The 22260-nt window shown below is 35.5% G+C and overlaps 3 protein-coding genes across 4 annotated transcripts; 2 read left to right on the top strand and 1 right to left on the bottom strand.

Annotated features, from left to right (window-relative positions):
• The first annotated feature begins 11860 nt into the window (after positions 1-11860).
• LOC18027270 (rab GTPase-activating protein 1) lies at positions 11861-17060 on the top strand. Of its 2 annotated transcripts, none has more exons than XM_024148529.1 (17): positions 11861-12040; positions 12396-12465; positions 12810-13409; positions 13539-13718; positions 13837-13950; positions 14060-14118; positions 14247-14313; positions 14459-14510; positions 14595-14687; positions 14806-14889; positions 15006-15415; positions 15562-15623; positions 15719-15788; positions 15941-16021; positions 16126-16227; positions 16578-16702; positions 16790-17060. In XM_024148529.1, the coding sequence occupies exons 1-17, from the start codon at positions 11979-11981 to the stop codon at positions 16827-16829; spliced, it is 2271 nt and encodes a 756-aa protein (XP_024004297.1). In that variant the 5' UTR covers positions 11861-11978; the 3' UTR covers positions 16830-17060. The 2 variants fall into 2 exon arrangements, with proteins under 2 accessions (XP_024004297.1, XP_024004296.1); XM_024148528.1 differs by having other exon boundaries at positions 16780-17060.
• Positions 17061-17252: 192 nt separating this feature from the next.
• Positions 17253-20189, top strand: LOC18027269 (myosin-11). The gene is made up of 3 exons (XM_006411090.2): positions 17253-18272; positions 18382-19068; positions 19390-20189. Exons 1-3 carry the CDS (start codon positions 17328-17330, stop codon positions 19972-19974), a joined length of 2217 nt encoding a protein of 738 aa, XP_006411153.1. The 5' UTR covers positions 17253-17327; the 3' UTR covers positions 19975-20189.
• A 274-nt stretch (positions 20190-20463) lies between these two features.
• LOC18027268 (probable adenylate kinase 6, chloroplastic) lies at positions 20464-22230 on the bottom strand. Its single transcript, XM_006411089.2, has 4 exons — positions 21832-22230; positions 21240-21380; positions 20874-21146; positions 20464-20791 (listed from the first exon to the last, which is right to left on the bottom strand). The coding sequence occupies exons 1-4, from the start codon at positions 22189-22191 to the stop codon at positions 20648-20650; spliced, it is 918 nt and encodes a 305-aa protein (XP_006411152.1). The 5' UTR covers positions 22192-22230; the 3' UTR covers positions 20464-20647.
• Between the last annotated feature and the right edge of the window lie 30 nt (positions 22231-22260).

The raw sequence follows: 22260 nt of genomic DNA, 5'->3' as shown, positions 1-22260 counted from the left end.
GTGTTTTGATTTGTATTGGTATTACTATGAATTACTATGTCAAACTAAGCAGTAATACAATAAAAAAACTATGTCAAACAAATTGGTATTACTATGAATAACTATGTCAAACTACGTAGTAATACTATGAAAAACTATGTCAGTTATGGAAAAGCAAATGTTTACACCATAATAAACCCAATTCATAACCCCAAAATTTTAAAAATAATAACAATAAAACAATTCATAAACTCAGAAATTCAAAAAGAATAACAATAAAACTTTTCATAAACTTACATTAGAAACTTGCTTTTGTGTTAGGATTTGTATTACTGGTAAAACTACTTTAAACTAAATTGCTTGTGTTTTGATTTGTATTGGTATTACTATGCATAACTATGTCAAACTAAGCAGTAATACAATAAAAAACTATGTCAAAGAAATTGGTATACTATGAATAACTATGTAAAACTACGTAGTAATACTATGAAAAACTATGTCAGTTATGGAAAACCAAATGTTTACACCATGATAAACCCAATTCATAACCCCAGAATTTCAAAAATAATAACAATAAAACAATTCATAAACTCAGAAATTCAAAAAGAATAACAATAAAACTATTCATAAACTTACATTAGAAACTTGTTTTTGTGTTAAGATTTGTATTACTGGTAAAACTACTTTAAACTAAATTGCTTGTGTTTCGATTTGTATTGGTATTACTATGAATAACTATGTCAAACTAAGCAGTAATACAATAAAAAACTATGTCAAACAAATTGGTATTACTATAAATAACTATGTAAAACGACGTAGTAATACTATGAAAAATTATGTATGTTATGGAAAACAAATGTTTACACCATGATAAACCCAATTCATAACCCCAGAATTTCAAAAAGAATAACAATAAAAAAATTCATAAACTCAGAAATTCAAAAAGAATAACAATAAAACTATTCATAAACTTAAATTAGAAACTTGCTTTTGTGTTAAGATTTGTATTACTGGAAAAACTACTTTAAACTAAATTGCTTGTGTTTTGATTTGTATTGGTATTACTATGAATAACTATGTCAAACTAAGCAGTAATACAATAAAAAACTATGTCAAACAAATTGGTATTACTATGAATAACTATGTAAAACTACGTAGTAATACTATAAAAAACTATGTCAGTTATGGAAAATCAAATGTTTACACCATGATAAACCCAATTCATAACCCCAGAATTTTAAAAAGAATAACAATATATAAAACAATTCATAAACTCAGAAATTCAAAAAGAATAACAATAAAACTATTCATAAACTTACATTAGAAACTTGCTTTTGTGTTTAAATTTGTACTACTGGTAAAACTACTTTAAACTAAATTGCTTGTGTTTTGATTTATATTGGTATTACTATGAATAAATATGTCAAACTAAGCAGTAATACAATATAAAACTATGTCAAACAAATTGGTATTACTATGAATAACTATGTCAAACTACGTAGTAATACTATGAAAAACTATGTCAGTTATGGAAAACCAAATGTTTACACCATGATAAACCCAATTCATAACCCCAGAATTTCAAAAAGAATAACAATAAAACAATTCATAAACTCAGAAATTCAAAAAAATAACAATAAAACTATTCATAAACTTAAAGGGAAAAATGCCAAAAAATACCTCACTTATTTTTTTTTTTGGAAGATTCACCCACGAACTTTTTGCGTTGCTATAAAAACCTACAAACTAATTTTTTGAGACGAAAATAAACCTACAGTTTTGAAAGTGCCGTTTTCCCACCTCTCATTTAACTGCTGTTAACTGGGTTAACAGATTTGCTAAACATCGTTAACATTCCGTAACACGTGCTTAATTATAAGTAACAAATTCCTTTTTTACCCTTTAAGAACTGCTTAAAATCGACTAAATCGATTTGGGGAAGAACAAACCCTAATTTTCTATTCTCTTCCTAAACTACTTGAAAGAAATGGAGAAAAGTCAGAGTTCTGGGTCGGTTTCGAGCAACAAGCTGAGTCAAGGTGGTCCTGTCTATAAGTGTGGGAGGTCGACAACAATGCTGAAGGCATGGACGAATGAAAATCCAGGTAGAAGATTTTTTAAATGTGATGCACATGGATTTGTTGCTTGGGCTGATGAAGAAAAGCCTTACGGCTGGCAGAAGATGAGCTTACTAGAGGCACGGGATGAGATTCGTCATAACAAAGAAGAAATCAAGTTGCTTAAAGAATCTGTGAAAGCACTTACCAACCAAGCCATGAGTGAGACACAACAGCTGCAACTTCGGATTCAAGGATCGAAGAAGAGAAGAAAAAGCTTGAGTATGAAATCATGGTCTCAAAAGAGAGAGAGAAGATGATGCGGCAATTCATTATTATCTCATGGGGTGGTTTCATTATTGTGGTAGGAATGTTTCTTGCGATCAAAAAGTAGTTTGTAGTATGTTTGTGATGTTTGGTTCTTGGTTTAGAGTTGATTGTAATAGCCATTTCATTTGGTGTTTGTTGAGAACTTGTATCATAAATTATCTTTTTCATTCTCCTTTTGAATTACTTAATCACAATTTGGGAAGTAAAACAAAGCACTCAAAGTTGTTTGATAACAATCATAATCAGGAAAACAAGCCATTCATAACATTGTTAACAATGAAAGAAGTTCAACCTTCATAAAGTCAACAGAAAATCCACCAAAATACAACCGATATGTTTGTAAAACCAAACAAAGATCCACCTGGTAAGTTAATAAAACCAGAACAAGGAAGCAAAATACATCCTGATAAGTTCATCAACCATTACAAAGCAAGTAAAATAGATCCTAAAGCATGATTCTATGGGTTTCCTGGTCGCCACAGATCAAAGACTTTGTTAGTAAAATGCGACATGAAGCACACTGGTTCTCTTGGAGCAACTGCTTCCGTTCCACGGCCCCTACCACGACCCCTGCCACGACTGCCACGGGGACGACCACGACCTCTTCCAGTAGAAACTCGTGGTGGAGCAGTTGCAGGTACATCAGTTGGTGTTGGTTGGCTTGCATCAACTGTTGGTGTAGATTGGCTCTGAGCTGCCTTGTATCTCTTAGGTGCATTTTGTATGCTCCATGGATCATCATTCTATCACCACAAGCACACAATAAACATCAACAATGCAAACAATAATCATCAACAAGCAGACACTAAACATCATCAAACACACAAGCACAATGAGAAACTTACCTGAAACTTTTGTGGTCTTCCACGTTTCCGTGGTGGAGCTTTCTCCACAGCGCCTGAAGTACAAGTTCCTTTATTATGACCAGGCCTGTGGCAATTAGAGCAAGTCACGGTTCTTCCATCTCTGGTGACTTTATTGGGATTCGACGATGACTCATGTGGCTCTTTCGTTCTTGCAAACTTCTTCGGACGACCTCTTGGTTTTCTTTTATCTGGAATGGTGACAGGTTCTTTTCCAGTCCTCTCCCACAGCCTCTCTCCATTTACAGGTGCAATGTTGTGAACATAAGTGGCTTGCCATTTGCTAGTCCAGGAATACTCAGCCACATAACTGCAACAAAATACAAGAGAGTTAGCTCATAAGAAGGCATTAAAACAATGGAAGTACAAGGCATTAAAACAATTCAGAATACACTTACTCTTCTGGGTCACGGTTGTTTTCAGTCAGCACATAAATAGCATGAGGACATGGTATTCCCGTGATGTTCCATTGGTTACAAGCACAATGCCTGTGTGCAATGTTCACTGTGTAGCTACCTACACCCTCAACAACCTCAAATAGATTCTCACCGCTTTTAATCACTGAACACAGCTTACTAAACTTGCGGTTTGCCTCAAAAGTTTCCATAGCGTATGGTGCAAACTTTGTGATACACTTGCTTGTCTTCTCTATCCTCCTAGAAATACGCTTCATTGTTTGCCTCCTAATATCTTCCAGCATGTTAATAAGAGGCATCTTCCTTGAGTTTTTGATCGTTCTATTAAAAATTTCTGATAAGTTGTTGCTGACATCCTCACAAGCTGCATCACTCCCAAAGTAAGCTCTACACCAAGACTTTGGTTCGGTTTTCATCAAGTCTTCATATGCAATTGGATCATGTTTCTTCAAAGCCTCCATGTTGTAACTATGATCTCCCAAAGACCCACTGTATGCAATAGACCAGAAAAATGCTTCATACTCGTATTGCCCATACACCTTCTTCCAATTTGCAAAGATGTGTCTAGCACAATGTCTGTGCTCAGCGTTTGGAAGCACATCTGTAACAGCATTTATGAGTCCTTTTTGCTTGTCCGAGATGATGGTAAAGCCATTACCTAAACCCAAATCCAAATCTTCCTTCAACTTCTCAACAAACCATCCCCATGAATCATTATCCTCTACCCTGACTATTGCCCAAGCTATAGGGTAAATCCGGTTATCGGCATCCCTTCCTACAGCTGCTAAAATCTCACCTTTTAATTCCCATTTCAAGAAGGCCCCATCAAGACCAATAATAGGCCTACAACAAGATTTCCATGTCCTCCTTAGCGGCTCAAAACAAATGTAAAACTTGTCAAACCTTTGAGAACCATCAGCCTGAGGAATTGTTACAACCTCTGTCTTCACTCCCTCGTTAGACCGACGCAGCTCAGCCTCATAATCCCAAAGCTTTCCAAACTGCTCCTTCTGAGTTTCTATCACAAAATTAAAACGATCCTCCTAGCTTTCTGGCATATCCACTTCGAAACAGAAAGATTATACCTCATCTGGATCTCATCTTTTATATCAGTCCACTTAATCTCTGGTCTTCTTCTCACTTCCTCTTTGAATAACCCTGCAACAACTCCTTGTTTGAGCATCCTGGCTTTCGAATTCTCTGTGTGATGGTGGACATCATAATAGCTTTTCACCATCCATTTGTGCATAAACTTCTCGTAAGAGCAATAAATCCTCCAGCCACATTTCTCATGTCGACAAACAGCTGCAAGTTTATTCTTCTCCCATTTACGCAAGATCACATCATAGTTTGTTTTCAACACATACCTCAGTAGCTTTTCCTTGAACTCATCTCCATTGTAGAATGTCTGCTTCAACCACAGATAAGGAGGCTTATCTTTTGAAAATTTGCTTATGGTTATCTGCTTCTCTTGCCGGTTGAAAGCATCCCATTCATCATCGGTATCCAAAGCAGGATCAGGATGCTCAGCATCTACGCACTGTCTCTCGAATTCAAAGTCATCTATTTCATCCTCATTACCATTGCCATTTGCTTCTGCTTCCACATCATCATTACCATTCTCAGAACGAGCATCATCATCAAAACCATTCCCAGAACGAGCACCACCATCATTGTTATTCCCAGAACAAGCTTCAGCCTCAATGTCATTCCCATTCCCAGTATCTTCATTGCACACTTCCTCAAAAAAAGACTCGAATCTACTATCACCAATACCAACCTCTTCTTCTAATGGATCTTCACCCTGATCCTCAACAACGTTTTCCTCCTGCTGTTCACCATTATCAGAATCATCACTATCAGATTCTTCTTGTTGAGCTTCATCGGGTTTTGCTTGAACAAGGTAGACATCAATTTCACCTGTTGTCATAGCTTCGCTGCACATCTTCATAATCTCAGCATCTTTTTTTTTGCAGATTCTTGCTACATCCTCGTGTTTCAGCTTGTACCAAACTTGTTCGACTAACCCAGGTATTCCTTTTTCTTCGCAGAATTCATCAAATATGGACCACGTCACGTAATCTGGATCCAATACAATGCCTTCCTCCACTAAACCTCCACTGTATCTGAAAATATTGTCCTTCATCGAAACCTCTCCTCCATAGTGTATATCGACTTGGAAATGGTCACTGCGTTAAGAAGAAATCAAGTTACCATCGATTTTCCGAGTCGAATAAACCCTAAGCCATATCGAAACCCCAAATCAAAACCCCATTTCGAAAAACCCCAAATCGAAAACCCCAAATCAAAATCGTGTTTCATAAGACATACCTCATCATCACGATTGCTCTTCTCAGTCTTCTATACACTCTATACGCACTGTTTCTTCTTCAATTTAAGCTTCCAACAAAGTTTTCTCTCGATTTGTGAATGACATTTCGAAAATTAGGGTTCTAGGTTTTTTTTTCACAATCGATTTGGGGGTTTTCTTAAGGGGTAACAGTGGAACTAATAAAACACAATTTAACACGTGTTACGGAATGTTAACGATGTTTAGCAGATCTGTTAACCCAGTTAACAACAGTTAAATGAGAGGTGGGAAAACGGCACTTTTAAAACTGTAGGTTTTTTTTCGTCTCAAAAAATTAGTTTGTGGATTTTTATAGCAACACAAAAAGTTCGTGGGTGAATCTTCCAAAAAAAAAATAAGTGAGGTATTTTTGGGCATTTTTCCCTAAACTTAAATTAGAAACTTGCTTTTGTGTTAAGATTTGTATTACTGATAAAACTACTTTAAACTAAATTGCTTGTGTTTTGATTTGTATTGGTATTACTATAAAAAACTATGTCAAACTAAGCAGTAATACTATAAAAAACTATGTCAAACAAATTGGTATTACTCTGAAAAACTTACATTAGAAACTTGCTTTTGTGTTAAGATTTGTATAACTGGTAAAACTACTTTAAACTAAATTGCTTGTGTTTCGATTTGTATTGGTATTACTATGAACAACTATGTCAAACTATGCAGTTATACAATAAAAATTATGTCAAACAAATTGGTATTACGATAAATAACTATGTAAAACTACGTAGTAATACTATGAAAAACAATGTCAGTTATGGAAAACCAAATGTTTACATCATGATAAACCCAATTCATAACCCCAGAATTTCAACAATAAAACAATTCATAAACTCAGAAATTCAAAAAGAATAACAATAAAACTATTCATAAACTTACATTAGAAACTTGCTTTTGTGTTAAGATTTGTATAACTGGTAAAACTACTTTAAATTAAATTGCTTGAGTTTTATATGAATTGGCATTACTGGAATAACTATCTCAACTAAGCAGTAATACTATAAAAAACTATGTCAGACAGATTGGTATTTACTATGAATAACTATGTCAAACTACGTAGTAATACTATGAAAAACTATGTCAGCGGTGCTAAACCCAAAGGGTATCGCTAGATTTGACCAATTCATAACCTCAGAATTTCAAAAATAATAACAATAAAACAATTCATAAACGAAAAAATTCAAAAAGAATAACAATAAAACTATTCATAAACTTACATTAGAAACTTGTTTTTGTGTTAAGATTTGTATTACTGGTAAAACTACTTTAAACTAAATTGCTTGTGTTTTGATTTGTATTGGTATTACTATGAATAACTATGTCAAACTAAGCAGTAATACAATAATAAAACTATGTCAAACAAATTGGTATTACTATGAATAACTATGTCAACTACGTAGTAATGCTATGAAAAACTATGTCAGTTATGGAAAACCAAAGTGTCTACACCATGATAAACCCCAATTCATAACCCCAGAATTTAAAAATAATAACAATAAAACAATTCATAAACTCAGAAATTCAAAAGAATAACAATAAAACTATTCATAAACTTACATTAAAAACTTGCTTTTGTGTTAAGATTTGTATTATTGGTAAAACTACTTTAAACTAAATTGTTTGTGTTTTGATTTGTATTGGTATTATTATGAATAACTTTGTCAAACTAAGCAGTAATACAATAAAAAACTATGTCAAACAAATTGGTATTACTATGAATAACTATGTAAAACTACGTAGTAATACTATGAAAAACTATGTTAGTTATGGAAAATCTGTTTACACCCTGATAAACCCAATTCATAACCCCAGAAGTTTAAACTTCATAGACTCAGAAATTCATAAAGAATACCAATAAAAGTATTCATAAACTTACATTTGAAACTGGCCTTGGTGTTAGGATTTTGTATTTCTCGTAAAACTACTTTAAACTAAATTGCTTGTGTTTTGAGGTGTATTGATATTCTAAGCCTGACTATGTCAAACTAAGCAGTAATACTATAAAAAACCATGTCAAACAAATTGGTATTACTATGAATAACTATGTCAAACTACGTAGTAATACTATGAAAAACTATGTCAGTTATGGAAAACCAAATGTTTACACCATGATAAACCCAATTCATAACCTCAGAATTCAAAAATAATAACAATAAAACAATTCATAGTTTTGGAAATTCAAAAAGAATAAAAATAAAACTATTCATAAACTTACATTAGAAATTCAAAAAGAATAACAATAAAACTATTCATAAATTTACATTAGAAACTTGCTTTTGTGTTAAGATTTGTATAACTGGTAAAACTACTTTAAACTAAATTGTTTGTGTTTTTATTTGAATTGGTATTACTATGAATTGGTATTACTATGCTGACTATGTCAAACTAAGCAGTAATACTATAAAAAACTATGTCAAACAAATTGATATTACTATGAATAACTATGTCAAACTACGTAGTAATACTATGAAAAACTATGTCAGTTATGGAAAACCAAATGTTTACACCATGATAAACCCAATTCATAAACCCAGAATTTCAAAAAGAATAACAATAAAACAATTCATAAACTCAGAAATTCAAAAAGAATAACAATAAAACTATTTATAAACTTACATTAGAAACTTGCTTTTGTGTTAGGATTTGTATTATTGGTAAAACTACTTTAAACTAAATTGCTTGTGTTTTGATTTGTATTGGTATTACTATGCATAACTATGTCAAACTAAGCAGTAATACAATAAAAAACTATGTCAAAAAAATTGGTATTACTATAAATAACTATGTAAAACTAAGTTGTAATACTATGAAAAATTATGTCAGTTATGGAAAACCAAATGTTTACATCATGATAAACCCAATTCATAACCCCAGAATTTCAAAAGAATAACAATAAAACAATTCATAAACTCAGAAATTCAAAAAAAATAACAATAAAACTATTCATAAATTTACATTAGAAACTTGCTTTTGTGTTAAGATTTGTATAACTGGTAAAACTACTTTAAACTAAATTGTTTGTGTTTTTATTTGAATTGGTATTACTATGAATAACTATGTCAAACTAAGCAGTAATACAATAAAAAACTATGTCAAACAAATTGGTATTACTATAAATAACTATGTAAAACTACGTAGTAATACTATGAAAAACTATGTCAGTTATGGAAAACCAAATGTTTACATCATGATAAACCCAATTCATAACCCCAGAATTTCAAAAAGAATAACAATAAAACAATTCATAAACTCAAAAATTCAAAAAGAATAACAATAAAAAACTTACATTAGAAACTTGCTTTTGTGTTAAGCTTTGTATTACTGGTAAAACTACTTTAAACTAAATTGCTTGTGTTTTGATTTGTATTGGTATTACTATGAATAACTATGTCAAACTAAGCAGTAATACAATATAAAATTATGTCAAACAAATTGGTATTACTATGAATAACTATGTAAAACTACGTAGTAATACTATGAAAAACTATGTTAGTTATGGAAAACCAAATGTTTACACCATGATAAACCTAATTCATAACCCCAGAATTTCAAAAAGAATAACAATAAAAAAATTCATAAACTCATAAATTCAAAAAGAATAACAATAAAACTATTCATAAACTTACATTAGAAACTTGCTTTTGTGTTAGGATTTTTATTACTGGTAAAACTACTTTAAACTAAATTGCTTGTGTTTTTATTTGTATTGGTATTATTATGAATAACTATGTCAAACTAAGCAGTAATACAATAAAAAACTATGTCAAAGAAATTGGTATTACTATGAATAATTATGTAAAACTACGTAGTAATACTATGAAAAACTATGTCAGTTATGGAAAACCAAATGTTTACACCATGATAAACTCAATTCATAACCCCAGAAATTCAAAAAGAATAACAATAAAACTATTCATAAACTTACATTAGAAACTTACTTTTGTGTTAGGATTTGTATTAATGGTAAAACTACTTTAAACTAAATTGCTTGTGTTTTGATTTGTATTGGTATTACTATGAATAACTTTATCAAACTAAGCAGTTATACAATAAAAAACTATGTCAAATAAATTGGTATTACTTGAATAACTATGTCAAACTACGTAATAATAATATGAAAAACTATTTCAAACCAAGCATAAACATTATGTTCATAATTAGAAATACATAGAAAACATTGATTGAAACTGTGGGGGTTTACATTAGAAAACAAAGATATAAACCATTGTAATTAAAACAAATTCATAGGTTTAACAAATACCCACTAACAAAGATTAGCTAAATATTTGGTTTTCTATAAGCAAAAATCTTGTCAATACCGGCCAAAATCTCCTTCAGATTTGCAATCTACTTAGAATTGGTAATCAGTTCTTCACGCATTTGTTTGATCAATAAATCATGGTGTAAGCCATAGTTTTGCACAAACCGAATGATGAAAACCCCGAAATTCAAAGTCTAAATAATATCAATTCATAAACCCAGAAATTCAAAAAGAATAACAATAAAACAATTCATATACTCAGAAATTCAAAAAGAATAACAATAAAACTATTCATAAAATTACATTAGAAACTTGCTTTTCTGTTAAGATTTGTATTACTGGTAAAACTACTTTAAACTAAATTGCTTGTGGTTTGATTCATACTGGTATTACTATGAATAACTATGTCAAACTACATAGTAATACTATGAAAAACTATGTCAAATTAAGCATAAACATTATGTTCTTAATTAGAAATACATGGAAAACATTGATTGAAACTGTGGGGGCTTACATTAGAAAACAAAGACATAAACCATTGTAGTTGAAACAAATTCATAGGTTTAACAAAGACCCACTGACAAAGATTAGCTAAACATTTGGTTTTCCATAAACAAAAATCTTGCCAATACCTGCCAAAATCTCATTCAGATTTGCAATATCCTCAGAATTGGTCTTCAGTTCTTCACGCATTTGTTTGATCAATAAATCATGGTGTAAGCCATCATTCTGCACAAACCGAATGATGAAACCCAGAAATTCAAAGAGTCTAACAATAATACCAATTCATAAACCCAGAAATTCAAAAAGAACAACAATTAAACAATTCATAAACTCAGAAATTCAAAAAGAATAACAATAAAACTATTCATAAAATTACATTAGAAACTTGTTTTTGTGTTAGAATTTGTATTACTGGTAAAACTATTTAAATAAAAGAAGAAGAATACATACACGAACTAAGTAAAAATAAGAGACGAAACAAAATTAAGAAAATGAAATAGATATCAAAAGAAAAAAAAATTAAAAAGAAGTTGAACCGTTCTAGGTATTTAGGCTGTTGACAATAAAAAAAAAGAAAAAAAAAAGAAATAGAAGTCAAAGAAGATGAAGAGGAAGATGAGGAAAACGAAAAATAAAGAAGAAAAATAAGAACACAAGACTGATGAAAAGAAATTTCAAAAAATACAAGGACAAAAATGTTGAAGATGTAAAAGAAGACTAAAAAGAAAAATAACAAATTATGATAATATGAAAATAGAAAATGAGTCTTATAAAATCAAGAACAATAAAAAGACAAATATAATGAATTAACTGTTTAAAAATGATATTCCGTGCAAAGCATGGATTATAAATCTAGTATATGATAATTAGTCTTTTTTTTTTTTGTCTATGTTCATCAGAACACCATTAAAAAAAAAAAAAAAAAATAAGATAGGAGTCAAATTTTCTCCAAAGGCCAAAACTTTCGGCTTTTACCAATTTCAGCATGTAATAACGTTGGTAGCAACCTCACCCTTCCGTGTGATACTCTACCTCTGTCTCTCTTTACACTGTAACTTCAGCTTTCCTTTCTGACTTCACTCTCGCGTAATGATGATCAAGTAAGGGTGCTGTTCCTCTGGATCTTTCTTCTTCCTCGACCAGCCACCGTTTTTCCACTCTCACCGCCTCCACTTGAAGAGATCTCGTCGTCCGACTAAAGGAATGATGATCTCCGACGCCGTTTCAAAGCCTGTGAACCATCTCTTCGCATCTGAACAAAAGAGGTATCGATTACGAGTTTCTCCGTCGCTACATTGCTTAGCTCTTTGTGTTTCTGTTTCCGATTTTACCACATTTTAAAGTTTCTATTTTTGGTATGAAGTTGTGCTTTCTCAGACGGTAGCTGCTCTCGACTTGCTGAGAGCTAAATGCCGTTTATTTCTATTACTAACTGTGTTTTTGTTACCGAATTTATCTTCAAGTCCGTTCGTTGGTTTCCAAATTAGTGCTGGATTTTTCCAAGACATGTAAAATTGAAAGCATCTAGTGATCAAAAATGCATTTTTGTTTCAATGGATTGCAATAAAGTACTAAAATTACCGAGCTTTTTGTCTGAATTATGATCGGTTTTAATAACAGGGATGCTTATGGATTCTCTGTGAGGCCTCATCATGTGCAAAGATACCGAGAATATGTTAAAATCTACAAGGTTGTCTCTCCTGGAAATTTTATTTTCTACTCTAGGATATTCTCTTACTTTGTTTTTAGTGGACATTTACACTCTAAGACAGAAGGCTTAGGTTTGTCTTATATTTGGTGATCCCATTTAGAAGCTTTGTTACAGGGAAAACCATGCGTGAAAGACATCAGAAGTGGACTAAACTTAGTATTTCACGCTTTAGTGGCCCTGATCAAATGCTTGAGATATCTAAAGGCTCACCATGCCATAAGTCATTGTTGGTTCTTAAATGGTGGAAGCAGTTGCTGTCACTAGTTTCCTCTGATTTTTTACCTTCATCTCTAACTAACGCTGCTCCTTGCTGATAAATGCAGGAGGAAGAAGAGGAGAGATCGGACAGGTGGAACAGTTTCCTGGACGCTCATGCAGAATCTGGCGTACCACCTGCGAATAAAACATCTGAAAATAATCTTGTACATCCAGCTGAAAGTGATAGCCATAAAGAAGAGGGGTTAAACAGTGGCGCTGAAGGAAAAGATCTGCATACTGACTTGCCAGGTTCTGATATAACCCCTAGAGATGTGGGAGAGGAAGAGAAACATTCCAATGTGAACCGAGTTCAGTTATGGGCTGAGATCAGACCATCTCTTCGAGCAATTGAGGACTTGATGAGTGTCCGTGTCAAAACAAAGGGGGATTCTTCAGATGGCGAGCAAGAAGCTCAGAAATTGAAACCTTCACCTTCAACTGACGAGGTCAAGTCTTCAAATGGAGTAAACGAGACTGATTCAGAAGATGAGTTCTATGATGTGGAGAGATCGGATCCAGTTCAGGATGGTTCTTTTGCAGATGGTGCAAATGTCTCTAGCATGTCTGTTGCTGCTGATGCAACTTCCCTAGTATCTGCATGCCCCTGGAAAGAAGAACTTGAAGTACTTGTTCGCGGTGGTGCACCTATGGCTCTGAGGGGTGAGGTAATAAACCTTGTCATTGTGCATTATTGCCTTTTCTTGTTCTAGTTTGTTTATCATTCTCCAACTCTTGATATTTAGTTCTCATTATCTTCAATAATAATCTGAAAGTATGTATACAAAAATATTCAGCTCTGGCAAGCATTTGCGGGCGTTAAGAAACGCCGGGTCAAAAACTATTACCAAAATCTGCTAGCTGCTGATAGTCTAGGAAACGACATAGAGCAGGAGCATATGCAACATGCAGATGAGAAAGTTTCTAGTACAGACCCCCTCGCTGTTGTGGACAAATGGAAAGGACAGATAGAAAAGGTTAGCAACGGTATTATCCCCCGATACCTGGTTTTGAGCATCTCTAATTAGTGGCTCAGTGCTGGACTCCTGTTGATCTTGGTCCTTTTCCTCAAGTCGTTGCTTATTTCAAGTGCAGGATTTACCCCGGACATTTCCAGGTCATCCTGCTTTAGATGATGATGGCAGAAATGCTTTGCGGCGATTGCTAACTGCCTATGCTAGGCATAATCCCTCTGTTGGATACTGTCAGGTATTCGATTATTAACATTTTCACTCCTGTATTCTAGTTTAGTGTCATGCTCACAAAAATGAACATCTCCAGTTACTTAGTACTTTGTATAAAAAAAAATCATGTGCAGGCAATGAATTTCTTCGCTGCTCTTCTATTACTTCTGATGCCCGAAGAAAATGCTTTTTGGTATGTTCTGGAACTACTCTACAACTCGTAATATTGTTCGTCTATGAAAACCCAACTCCTTGGTTCTGTTTGAAGTTTGTGTATCTGTGGCTTCCTTTTCCTAACTAAATATTATGTCTGACTTTGAGGTCGCTGATAGGAATAATTGACGACTACTTCAGTGACTATTATTCAGAAGAGATGATCGAGTCCCAGGTAATAACATTAGTTGATTGTTTTTGCACAATGTTATTCTATCTTTTGGGGCTGCCTAGTGATAGCATCATAAACAAATTTACTTCTTCCTCCACAAAAGAGTTAATTACTTTTCGTTGTTGCTGTATTTGGATTCTTATCTCAGGTTGACCAACGAGTTCTGGAGGAGTTGGTTCGAGAAAGATTTCCTAAATTGGGTTAGTTTCTTCATATTCTTGTTTCATCTTACCAAATCTTTGCAGTTGGTGCTAATGCTCTTTGTGATTTCTATACTTTTGCAGTTCATCATCTAGATTATCTTGGAGTGCAGGTGGCATGGGTTACAGGGCCATGGTTTCTTTCCATCTTCATCAATATGCTTCCATGGGAAAGCGGTCAGGTTTTAAACTTGATCTCGTCAATATTTTTTGTTACGTTTCTCTTTGCTGTAAAAAAGTTGCCATCTTTAAATATTCCGACTATCAGTCTAAAAGATACTCTTTTTTATAACAGTTCTCAGAGTGTGGGATGTACTTCTATTTGAAGGAAATCGTGTCATGCTTTTCAGAACAGCACTTGCATTGATGGAATTTTATGGTACTCGGTGATCTAAATGTCCATATGATATATGTGATTCGTCTTATGGACTTTTCTGAACATACCCGTAATAATCAATAAAAACTGCTCTAAATTTCTTATGGTTGCCATATCAGGTCCTGCATTAATTACAACAAAGGACACTGGAGATGCTGTTACTTTGCTACAATCAATGACTGGCTCAACATTTGATAGCAGCCAGCTCGTTTTCACTGCTTGCATGGGTTACCAAGATGTACATGAAAGTAGATTGCAGGAATTAAGAAGCAAGCACAGGCCGGCTGTGATAGCTGCATTTGAGGAAAGAATAAAGGGGCTTCAAGCTTGGAGGGATTCGAAAGGCCCTGTGACCAAATTATATGATTCCAAGCAAGACCCAAAATCCGTTTTAGTGAATTCTAGCAAAGCCTCATTGTCAAATGGGAGTTTGTCTCGCTCTGAATCAGGATCCAGTTACGCAGACGAAGTCTTGATTAGTCTGACTGGGGATGGAGAGACAGATGATTTTCAAGATCTTCAAGGACAGGTACTTAAACTTTGTGTCATATTTTCTGTTGGGTTGGAGATGCCACCTTTAGGAACTTGAAAGATAATTGCAATAACAACTTATAATAATAATATTTGCCCACCTCATAATGTTTTTGTTTAAAAGCGTATCATCAATTTCTCCAGGTTCTCCGACTGAAAGCTGAACTCTGCAATTTGCTTGAGGAGAAAAGATCGGCTTTACTAAGGTTAATCTCGTAGCTTAGTATATGACTATTGGAATCATGTGTGAAATTTTATATATCTCCTCATTATTCCTCGATCACTTCCTATGTTCTTGTAGAGCTGAAGAGTTGGAGGTAGCTCTCATGGAGATGGTCAAACAAGACAATCGGCCTCAACTGAATGCTAAGGTATTCCCATATGTGATTTGAAACTCTGTATTCTAATTAAGCATATGGGTGTACATTCAGTTTTTCTTTATCTATGCTGTCATGAATAAGGAAGATTCTTGCTCCTTCTATTTGAGATCATCTGACTTTCCCCATTCATGAATTTTGTGTAGATTAAACAGTTAGAGCACGAGGTGACAGAGCTTCGAAGACTTGTTTCTGATAAGAGGGAGCAAGAAGGTGCGATGATACAGGTTTGCATTTGCAACTTGTTTACTTCTCAAATTAATCTATTCTCTTCTGTATTCTAGCGCAATTCAATGTATGGTAGCTCTAAGACCTCTTGAGAATTATGAAGGTCTTGATGCGGATAGAGCAAGAACATAAGGTAACAGAGGATGCACGGAGACTTGCTGAGAAGGACGCAGCAACACAAAGATATGCTGCTGAAGTGCTTCAGGTTAGAAAGTTTGCATTGACTACTATTAATGAGGAAAGTGTGTTTGCTAATATGTTTGAAAGAGCTTTAACTACTAGCCTCTGATTTTGTGTATGTGTGTGGTCTACTAACTCTCTGATTTATCCACTGACTATCTACTTGCTATAGAAATAGCTACGCCTATTGATTCCTTCCTAGAATTGGAGCTTGCCTGTTCTTTAGAATGATACCTTGTGGCATGGTTACTTTGTGGAGATGTCATCTTGCTATTGTTTATATGTGTCAGTCTACACGCACTAGAGAAGGCAAAACAACTTACAAATGTTGTTTTATCCCATTTTTACTCAGTATGATAATGATAATGGCTGTAGGAAAAATATGAGGAAGCTGTTGCTGCGCTTGCTGAGATGGAGGAGAGGGCAATAATGGCAGAGTCCATGTTGGAGGCGACTTTGCAGTATCAATCTGGCCAAGTTAAAGCACAACCTTCACCACGGTCTGTTTCTTTTGGCATCTTTCATGTGAACTTGGTGTAGAAACTTGTGTATAACAGTAACACCATTTGTTTTCTAGAAATTTTCAGGCAAGTGAAGAAAGATTTGCCGGTCATGACCAGTCCCTAGAATTTGATCAAAGTCTGTCTTACTCTTTTTCCCACTAAGGAAGCAAGTAATGACGAGAAGCGATCAACATTAAGACACAAAATACAAACTTTATACACGAAGAGCATGATAAGAATCTGTTAAGGTTATAAATTATACGAAAATTATGGATTAGCTTTAGACCTAACTAGTAGATGATACATTGAATTACAGTATGTAATTTATTTGTTAAGCCTATAGAAACAATTCGTTGTGAAGTCAACACTGTTTGTAGATTATTCAAACGTGAGATAGATTGACCAGGCTTAAGTCCTCATAGTTCTCATATGTATTCAAGTCGAAGCCCACATTAGTAAGGCCCATTTAATTTTTAATACTGATCAAAATTAATCAAACTTAAAAGGCAGATTCAATTGTTCGAACCAAAAAAAAAAGTAGATTCAATTGAGCCATAATACAGATCCACTCACTGTACAAATTTTTATTTAGCTCTTGAATTTACCGGTGATCGGATCGGCGATGGATGGTGGCGACGATGTGGAATCTCTGTTCGAGGGGATGGAACTTTTTACGCCGTCGTCTCAGTTCGCCGATGGCAGCGACAATTCACCTGCAACTTTGCCGCCTTCGAAGGTGGCGGAGGCGACACCGATCACGACTCCGCCGGCAGAGGTGACGGAGACGATGCCTGAGGCTCTGGATGAAAATCTGTTCTCCGACTTAACGATAGTGAATCCGGTCCAACACGCAGCTGAGCCCCTCGACGCAGTTACTCATCCATCCCCGTTGTCGTCTTCTTCTTCCTCGGTGAAGAATTATGGGCGTCAGGTGTCGCGGAGGAAGAAAAGAGCCGCTGGATTAAGAATCGGATACGGGAGGCACGAAATCAACGAAGATGAAGATGATGCCGTCAGTCAACAATCGGCTGATTCCGTCAGTCAACAATCGGTTGATTCCGTCAATCAAGTATCGGATTCCGTCAGTCAACAGTCGGATTCCGTTAATCAAGTATCGGATTCCGTTATGCAAGTATCGGATTCCGTCGTTGATCAGCCTTCTCTGGACTCTTCTTCTGTTGGTAGCTCGGGGAGGTTGGAATTAGTCAAGGCTCAGATCGAAAGGAAGCTAACCCGTGCTCGGAACTTGGCCGGATCCGTTACTGCTTCTCGCAAGAATGCCATCAGGAAGAGAAGGCAAGCATCTGAGAATCTCAGGTTAGCTTCCACAACGCACGACGAGCTCGAGAAACAGCTTGAGGAAGCAATTGAGGCTGAGGATTTTGATGCCGCTGAGAGGATTAGTGAAAGCCTCGCGGCTGCGGAAAGAGATAGGCTAACTCTCATGACACTGCTCCGTCAAGCAGAATCTGATTGTGATGCCATTGAATCTAAGATGGAGGAAGTCCTCCTTGCTCAAATTGCCGCTGAAGAAGAATCTGCCTCTCTGCTTCGTAGATTTTGCAAGGTATGTCACCAAGTCATTGTTGTTCATTTGTTCCTTACGTTAGTGGAAACTGAAAAAAGGTCCAAGGTATGAGATATTTATAATTTTGCTATGACTGTTATATCTATAGGATGCTGAGAATGACGCTGAATCAATTCTGGAGAATGCAGAAGCTTTTTGTTTAGAGGAAATGGGGAAATGGCATTCATGTTCTGAGGATGTGGATGTCAGAAAACTTGAACTGGATATAGAATCTGTCATAGTTGATAACGTACGGTTGTCATTGAATGGTACTCTTGAGGGATCGGTTGAACAAGAGATGAAAGAAAAAGAGATGTTGCATAAAAAGAAAGAACATTTGTCAGATGAGCTTCAGGAGCTACTTGCTCTGGTAAAGGCAAAGGAGAAGGAGATTGACGAGAACGACTTCCAAATAAAGGAAGTTGAAGAAAGAATTAATAATGTGGTCTCTGGCTACAAGGAATTGCAAACAAGCCTGGATAAAATGTTCAACAATGTGCAAGCGGGTCTCTCCCAGATTGATAGGGAAACTGAAGCTTTATCAAAGAGAAAGACAGACATGGACACGTTTTTGGCATCTGAGAAGGAGAGAGGGGCCAAACTCCGTGATCTTGTCACTGTTTCAGCAGATGAAGCATATGAATATGAGGAAGTTATTAAATTGCGAAAATCTCTGATGTCTTATGTCTCAAAAACTAGAGAAGAGAGAGCCAAGCTTGTAAATATCGAAGAGAAGCTTTCTGAGGAAGTCCAGAGGCTACAGGAGGAGGTTTCCAGTACCCGAGAGTCAATAAAGGTTTCTCTTTACTTTCTCTTCTTCTTCCTTCTTTGCTGCAACATCATATATTATGAATCTTGTTCCACCTTTATCATGTTTGAACAAGATTATACTCAAGGAAATCTATATATAATTATTTATCAACATAAGTGCATATAATTACTTATCCGCAATTTGCTCACCTATTGCTTCGAGAAAAAGGTTCTTCATGACTATAAAATAATATGGCATTGCATCATGTAAACATCTTGTTGCAAATTCAGTGTACATTTTTAGTTTAAAGTATCTGTCACTAGTATTTTGTATAAGTCCTTATCAATCCCGTCTCTTTGTTTCCAGGAGCAATCTTCTAGAAAGTCGATCATCCAACAGAATATTACATCTTTCATGGATAAAATCATGTTCATAGAGAAAAGGATGCCGGAGCTTGAAGCAGAGAAGAAAGTGGCTGCCTCAACGAGAAATTTCAAAGAAGCTGGAAGAATAGCTGCAGAAGTTAAGTCGTTAAATCTAGAAAAGGATAGGATACAGATCGAAACAGGAAAAGCTAACGCTGAGCTCGAAAAAGCAGAGCATGAGATTGAAGAAACCATCAAGAAGCTACAGGAGTTAGAGAAGTTGATTTTGTCAAAAGAAAAAGAATTGGCTATCAGTAGATTCCAGAGGTTGCGGATTGACAGTGGCACTGCAAAAGCCGAGAGATCAGCTGCTCTAGAGCTGAGCGACCTTGAAGAAGCTAATCTTCTGCTTGAGGAAGCACAGGAAGCAGAATCCGAAGCAGAGAAGCTTAAACTCACATGCGGTCTCAAAGAGGAAGACGAAGAAGAAGAGGCAAAATCTGGTGAAGGTTTTGTCTCAATGGAACTTATAGCCACCTTCGGTCTGAAAAAATTACAAGAACTGGCAGAATCTGTTCCGTCTTAACTCTGAAGCTGCTTCAGGTTCGATTGTAGAGACTAAAGGCGCGCAGAGATGATCAAGGAAAAGATTGAAGCGGTTTTGTTGATTCATCATCCTTTACTTTACTCCACATGTATCATTTTGTTTCTGGGATCCATGTTTGATTGATTGCTTAATGAAAGAAAAGAGTGCAAGCTTGTTCAAGCAACCACTTGCAAGTTGCAGCCCAATAATGAATACCTTTTCTGTCAAGAACCGAACTCTTTGAGTTTGGTTTGACAAAATGTTTGGTTTTGCTTTTGCTTTCTGTTCAGATTTAAAAATGTATCATGTAAACTTGGTGTATATCAAAGAAACTATTCCCAAGCACTTGTGTTACTCTCTGTACATTATGACACCATTTGTCAAATTTTCACATATTTTCAAAAGAACAAATCTCAAACAAGGAAGACAATAGAAGCATCGGTTCCAATTAAAGGAGTCATTTTCAACTCTCTACGGTGGACCAGAATCCACAAAAAAACAGCTTCACTATATAATATATGCTTCACTTGTGGAGTAACAACAATGGGACATGTCTCTTTTTATTCACTATCTTAACCGTATATGCACGAGCAGGATTCCTCGAGCAAAAAATGTATAACAAGTTGTGGATTCAATAATATAATCCAAAGAGAGAGAGAGAGAGACAGAGAGACTAGGCTGTCGCAGACTGTTTATCATAAAGGTCTTCAAGGTGTAACGCTCTAAGAAGCCTTGGCCATGATTGTGGGATTCCACCTGGTAATTCAAACTCCAACAACTTTCCACGCTTCCTGTAGAACTCCTCCACTGGTTGAGTCTGTGAAACAGGACAAACATCTAAACATTGTTCTTTCCATGAAAGTTTGAGCAAGTTCATGTCTGAAAGAAGAAAAATATACCATTTTGTTGTAAATCCGAAGTCTTTCCTTGACAACTTCTTCCGTGTCATCATCTCGGCTTATAAGCTTTGATTCACAGCTTGGTGGAGGAAGTAGCGGAGGCATATACATTCTAGGACTACCATCCTCACCTTCGATATCAATGCACGCAACATTATAATTTGCTCCGCATTCGCTGCAAATTCTTCTTCCTAGACATTTCGCCAGTAATGCCTCTTCTCTTAGCTTCAGGTTGATCACTAGATCGATATTAGTTACTCCCTCAAGTATTTCCTATAAGACAAAGGAAAAACAGAGAGGCTGTCAATGTTTTTCAACCAAAGGAACCTTCATTATCCTCAATCTACAAAGCAATAGATTGTTCACCGCTTGTGTCACGGTTCTTGGAAAACCATCAAGAATATATCCAGATTCACCCTTCTCTTTGGCAGCTTCGAGACGCTTTGATAACAAACTTATTATGAATTCATCAGGAACCAACTTTCCATGGTTAACAAGCTCCTTTAGCTACACCAATGCAGAAACGATTGACAAACGATAAGCATCTAATAACACACATGTGACTGGACAAAACTCTGCTGATATACAGCCATCTATTATTCAGAATAAGGGTCACGTTGCAGGGCTTCTCTAGTGCTAAAATACAGTCTCTTAACAATTTTTCCCCAAGAAAAACTAATTGAATTTCGTTTGATCCGTATTGGAAAAGTAATTCCAATTTCAGAGAAGCTTAGGGAAAATTTAAGGGTGAGATCAGAGGTGGAGATTGAGCACTGTTTCACAGCAGACTCAATCCAAGATTATGCTGCTAGCTTTATTCAGGATCATCGAACATAACATTAAAACCTCAGGATCATAGAATCCATTGAGTGTGATTCCAACATAGAGAAAGAACAAAGATCATATACTGTAGATACTTAAACTGCTACAGAAATTAATCCCAAAAATAAGCCCAAACCTGAGAGGAGAGGAGTCCAGAAGAGGAGAGCTCATCGCGAACGAGATCACCAGTGGCAATATGAGGAACACCGAGGAGAGAAGAGAGGCGAGAGGCATACGTCCCTTTACCAACTCCAGGGCATCCAAGAAACACCCAGTGAAAGTTTCTTCCTTTGGACGGAGACGGAGACGGAGACGGAGAGGAAGACTTCTCTAGCTGAGCCGCGGCTTCCTCGAGATCGATCTCAGGGTCCAGCGAGGGCCCATGCGAAGAAGAAGAAGAAGAAGAAGAAGAAGAAGAAAACGACCGAATCAAGAAAGAAGAAAGAGTATTCTTCGCCGGCGAGTGCAGCCTGAAGAGACGGTGAGAAACCGCCATGGAGAAAACAAGGTGAAGAAGAATGAAATGATTGTTGTGTGCATCGTCCGAGGTCAAGGGAAGAGAGGA

This window comes from Eutrema salsugineum, unplaced genomic scaffold (genome assembly GCF_000478725.1).
Source record: "Eutrema salsugineum unplaced genomic scaffold, Eutsalg1_0 scaffold_10, whole genome shotgun sequence".
NCBI lineage: Eukaryota > Viridiplantae > Streptophyta > Magnoliopsida > Brassicales > Brassicaceae > Eutrema > Eutrema salsugineum.
This window is presented reverse-complemented; position numbering and strand designations above follow the sequence as displayed.

Excerpts from the sequence above, each read along its gene's own strand:
- LOC18027270 (XM_024148528.1), top strand. The coding sequence starts at position 11,979 with ATGATGATCTCCGACGCCGTTTCAAAGCCTGTGAACCATCTCTTCGCA. Across the intron at positions 14,688-14,805 it reads TATGCTTCCATGGGAAAGCG|TTCTCAGAGTGTGGGATGTA; the intron begins GTCAGGTTTTAA and ends TTTTTATAACAG. Across the intron at positions 15,624-15,718 it reads AAAAGATCGGCTTTACTAAG|AGCTGAAGAGTTGGAGGTAG; the intron begins GTTAATCTCGTA and ends ATGTTCTTGTAG.
- LOC18027269 (XM_006411090.2), top strand. The coding sequence starts at position 17,328 with ATGGATGGTGGCGACGATGTGGAATCTCTGTTCGAGGGGATGGAACTT. Across the intron at positions 18,273-18,381 it reads TGCTTCGTAGATTTTGCAAG|GATGCTGAGAATGACGCTGA; the intron begins GTATGTCACCAA and ends TTATATCTATAG. Across the intron at positions 19,069-19,389 it reads GTACCCGAGAGTCAATAAAG|GAGCAATCTTCTAGAAAGTC; the intron begins GTTTCTCTTTAC and ends CTTTGTTTCCAG.
- LOC18027268 (XM_006411089.2), bottom strand. The coding sequence starts at position 22,191 with ATGGCGGTTTCTCACCGTCTCTTCAGGCTGCACTCGCCGGCGAAGAAT. Across the intron at positions 21,381-21,831 it reads CTGGACTCCTCTCCTCTCAG|CTAAAGGAGCTTGTTAACCA; the intron begins GTTTGGGCTTAT and ends GCATTGGTGTAG. Across the intron at positions 21,147-21,239 it reads CAAGAACCGTGACACAAGCG|GAAATACTTGAGGGAGTAAC; the intron begins GTGAACAATCTA and ends TTTGTCTTATAG.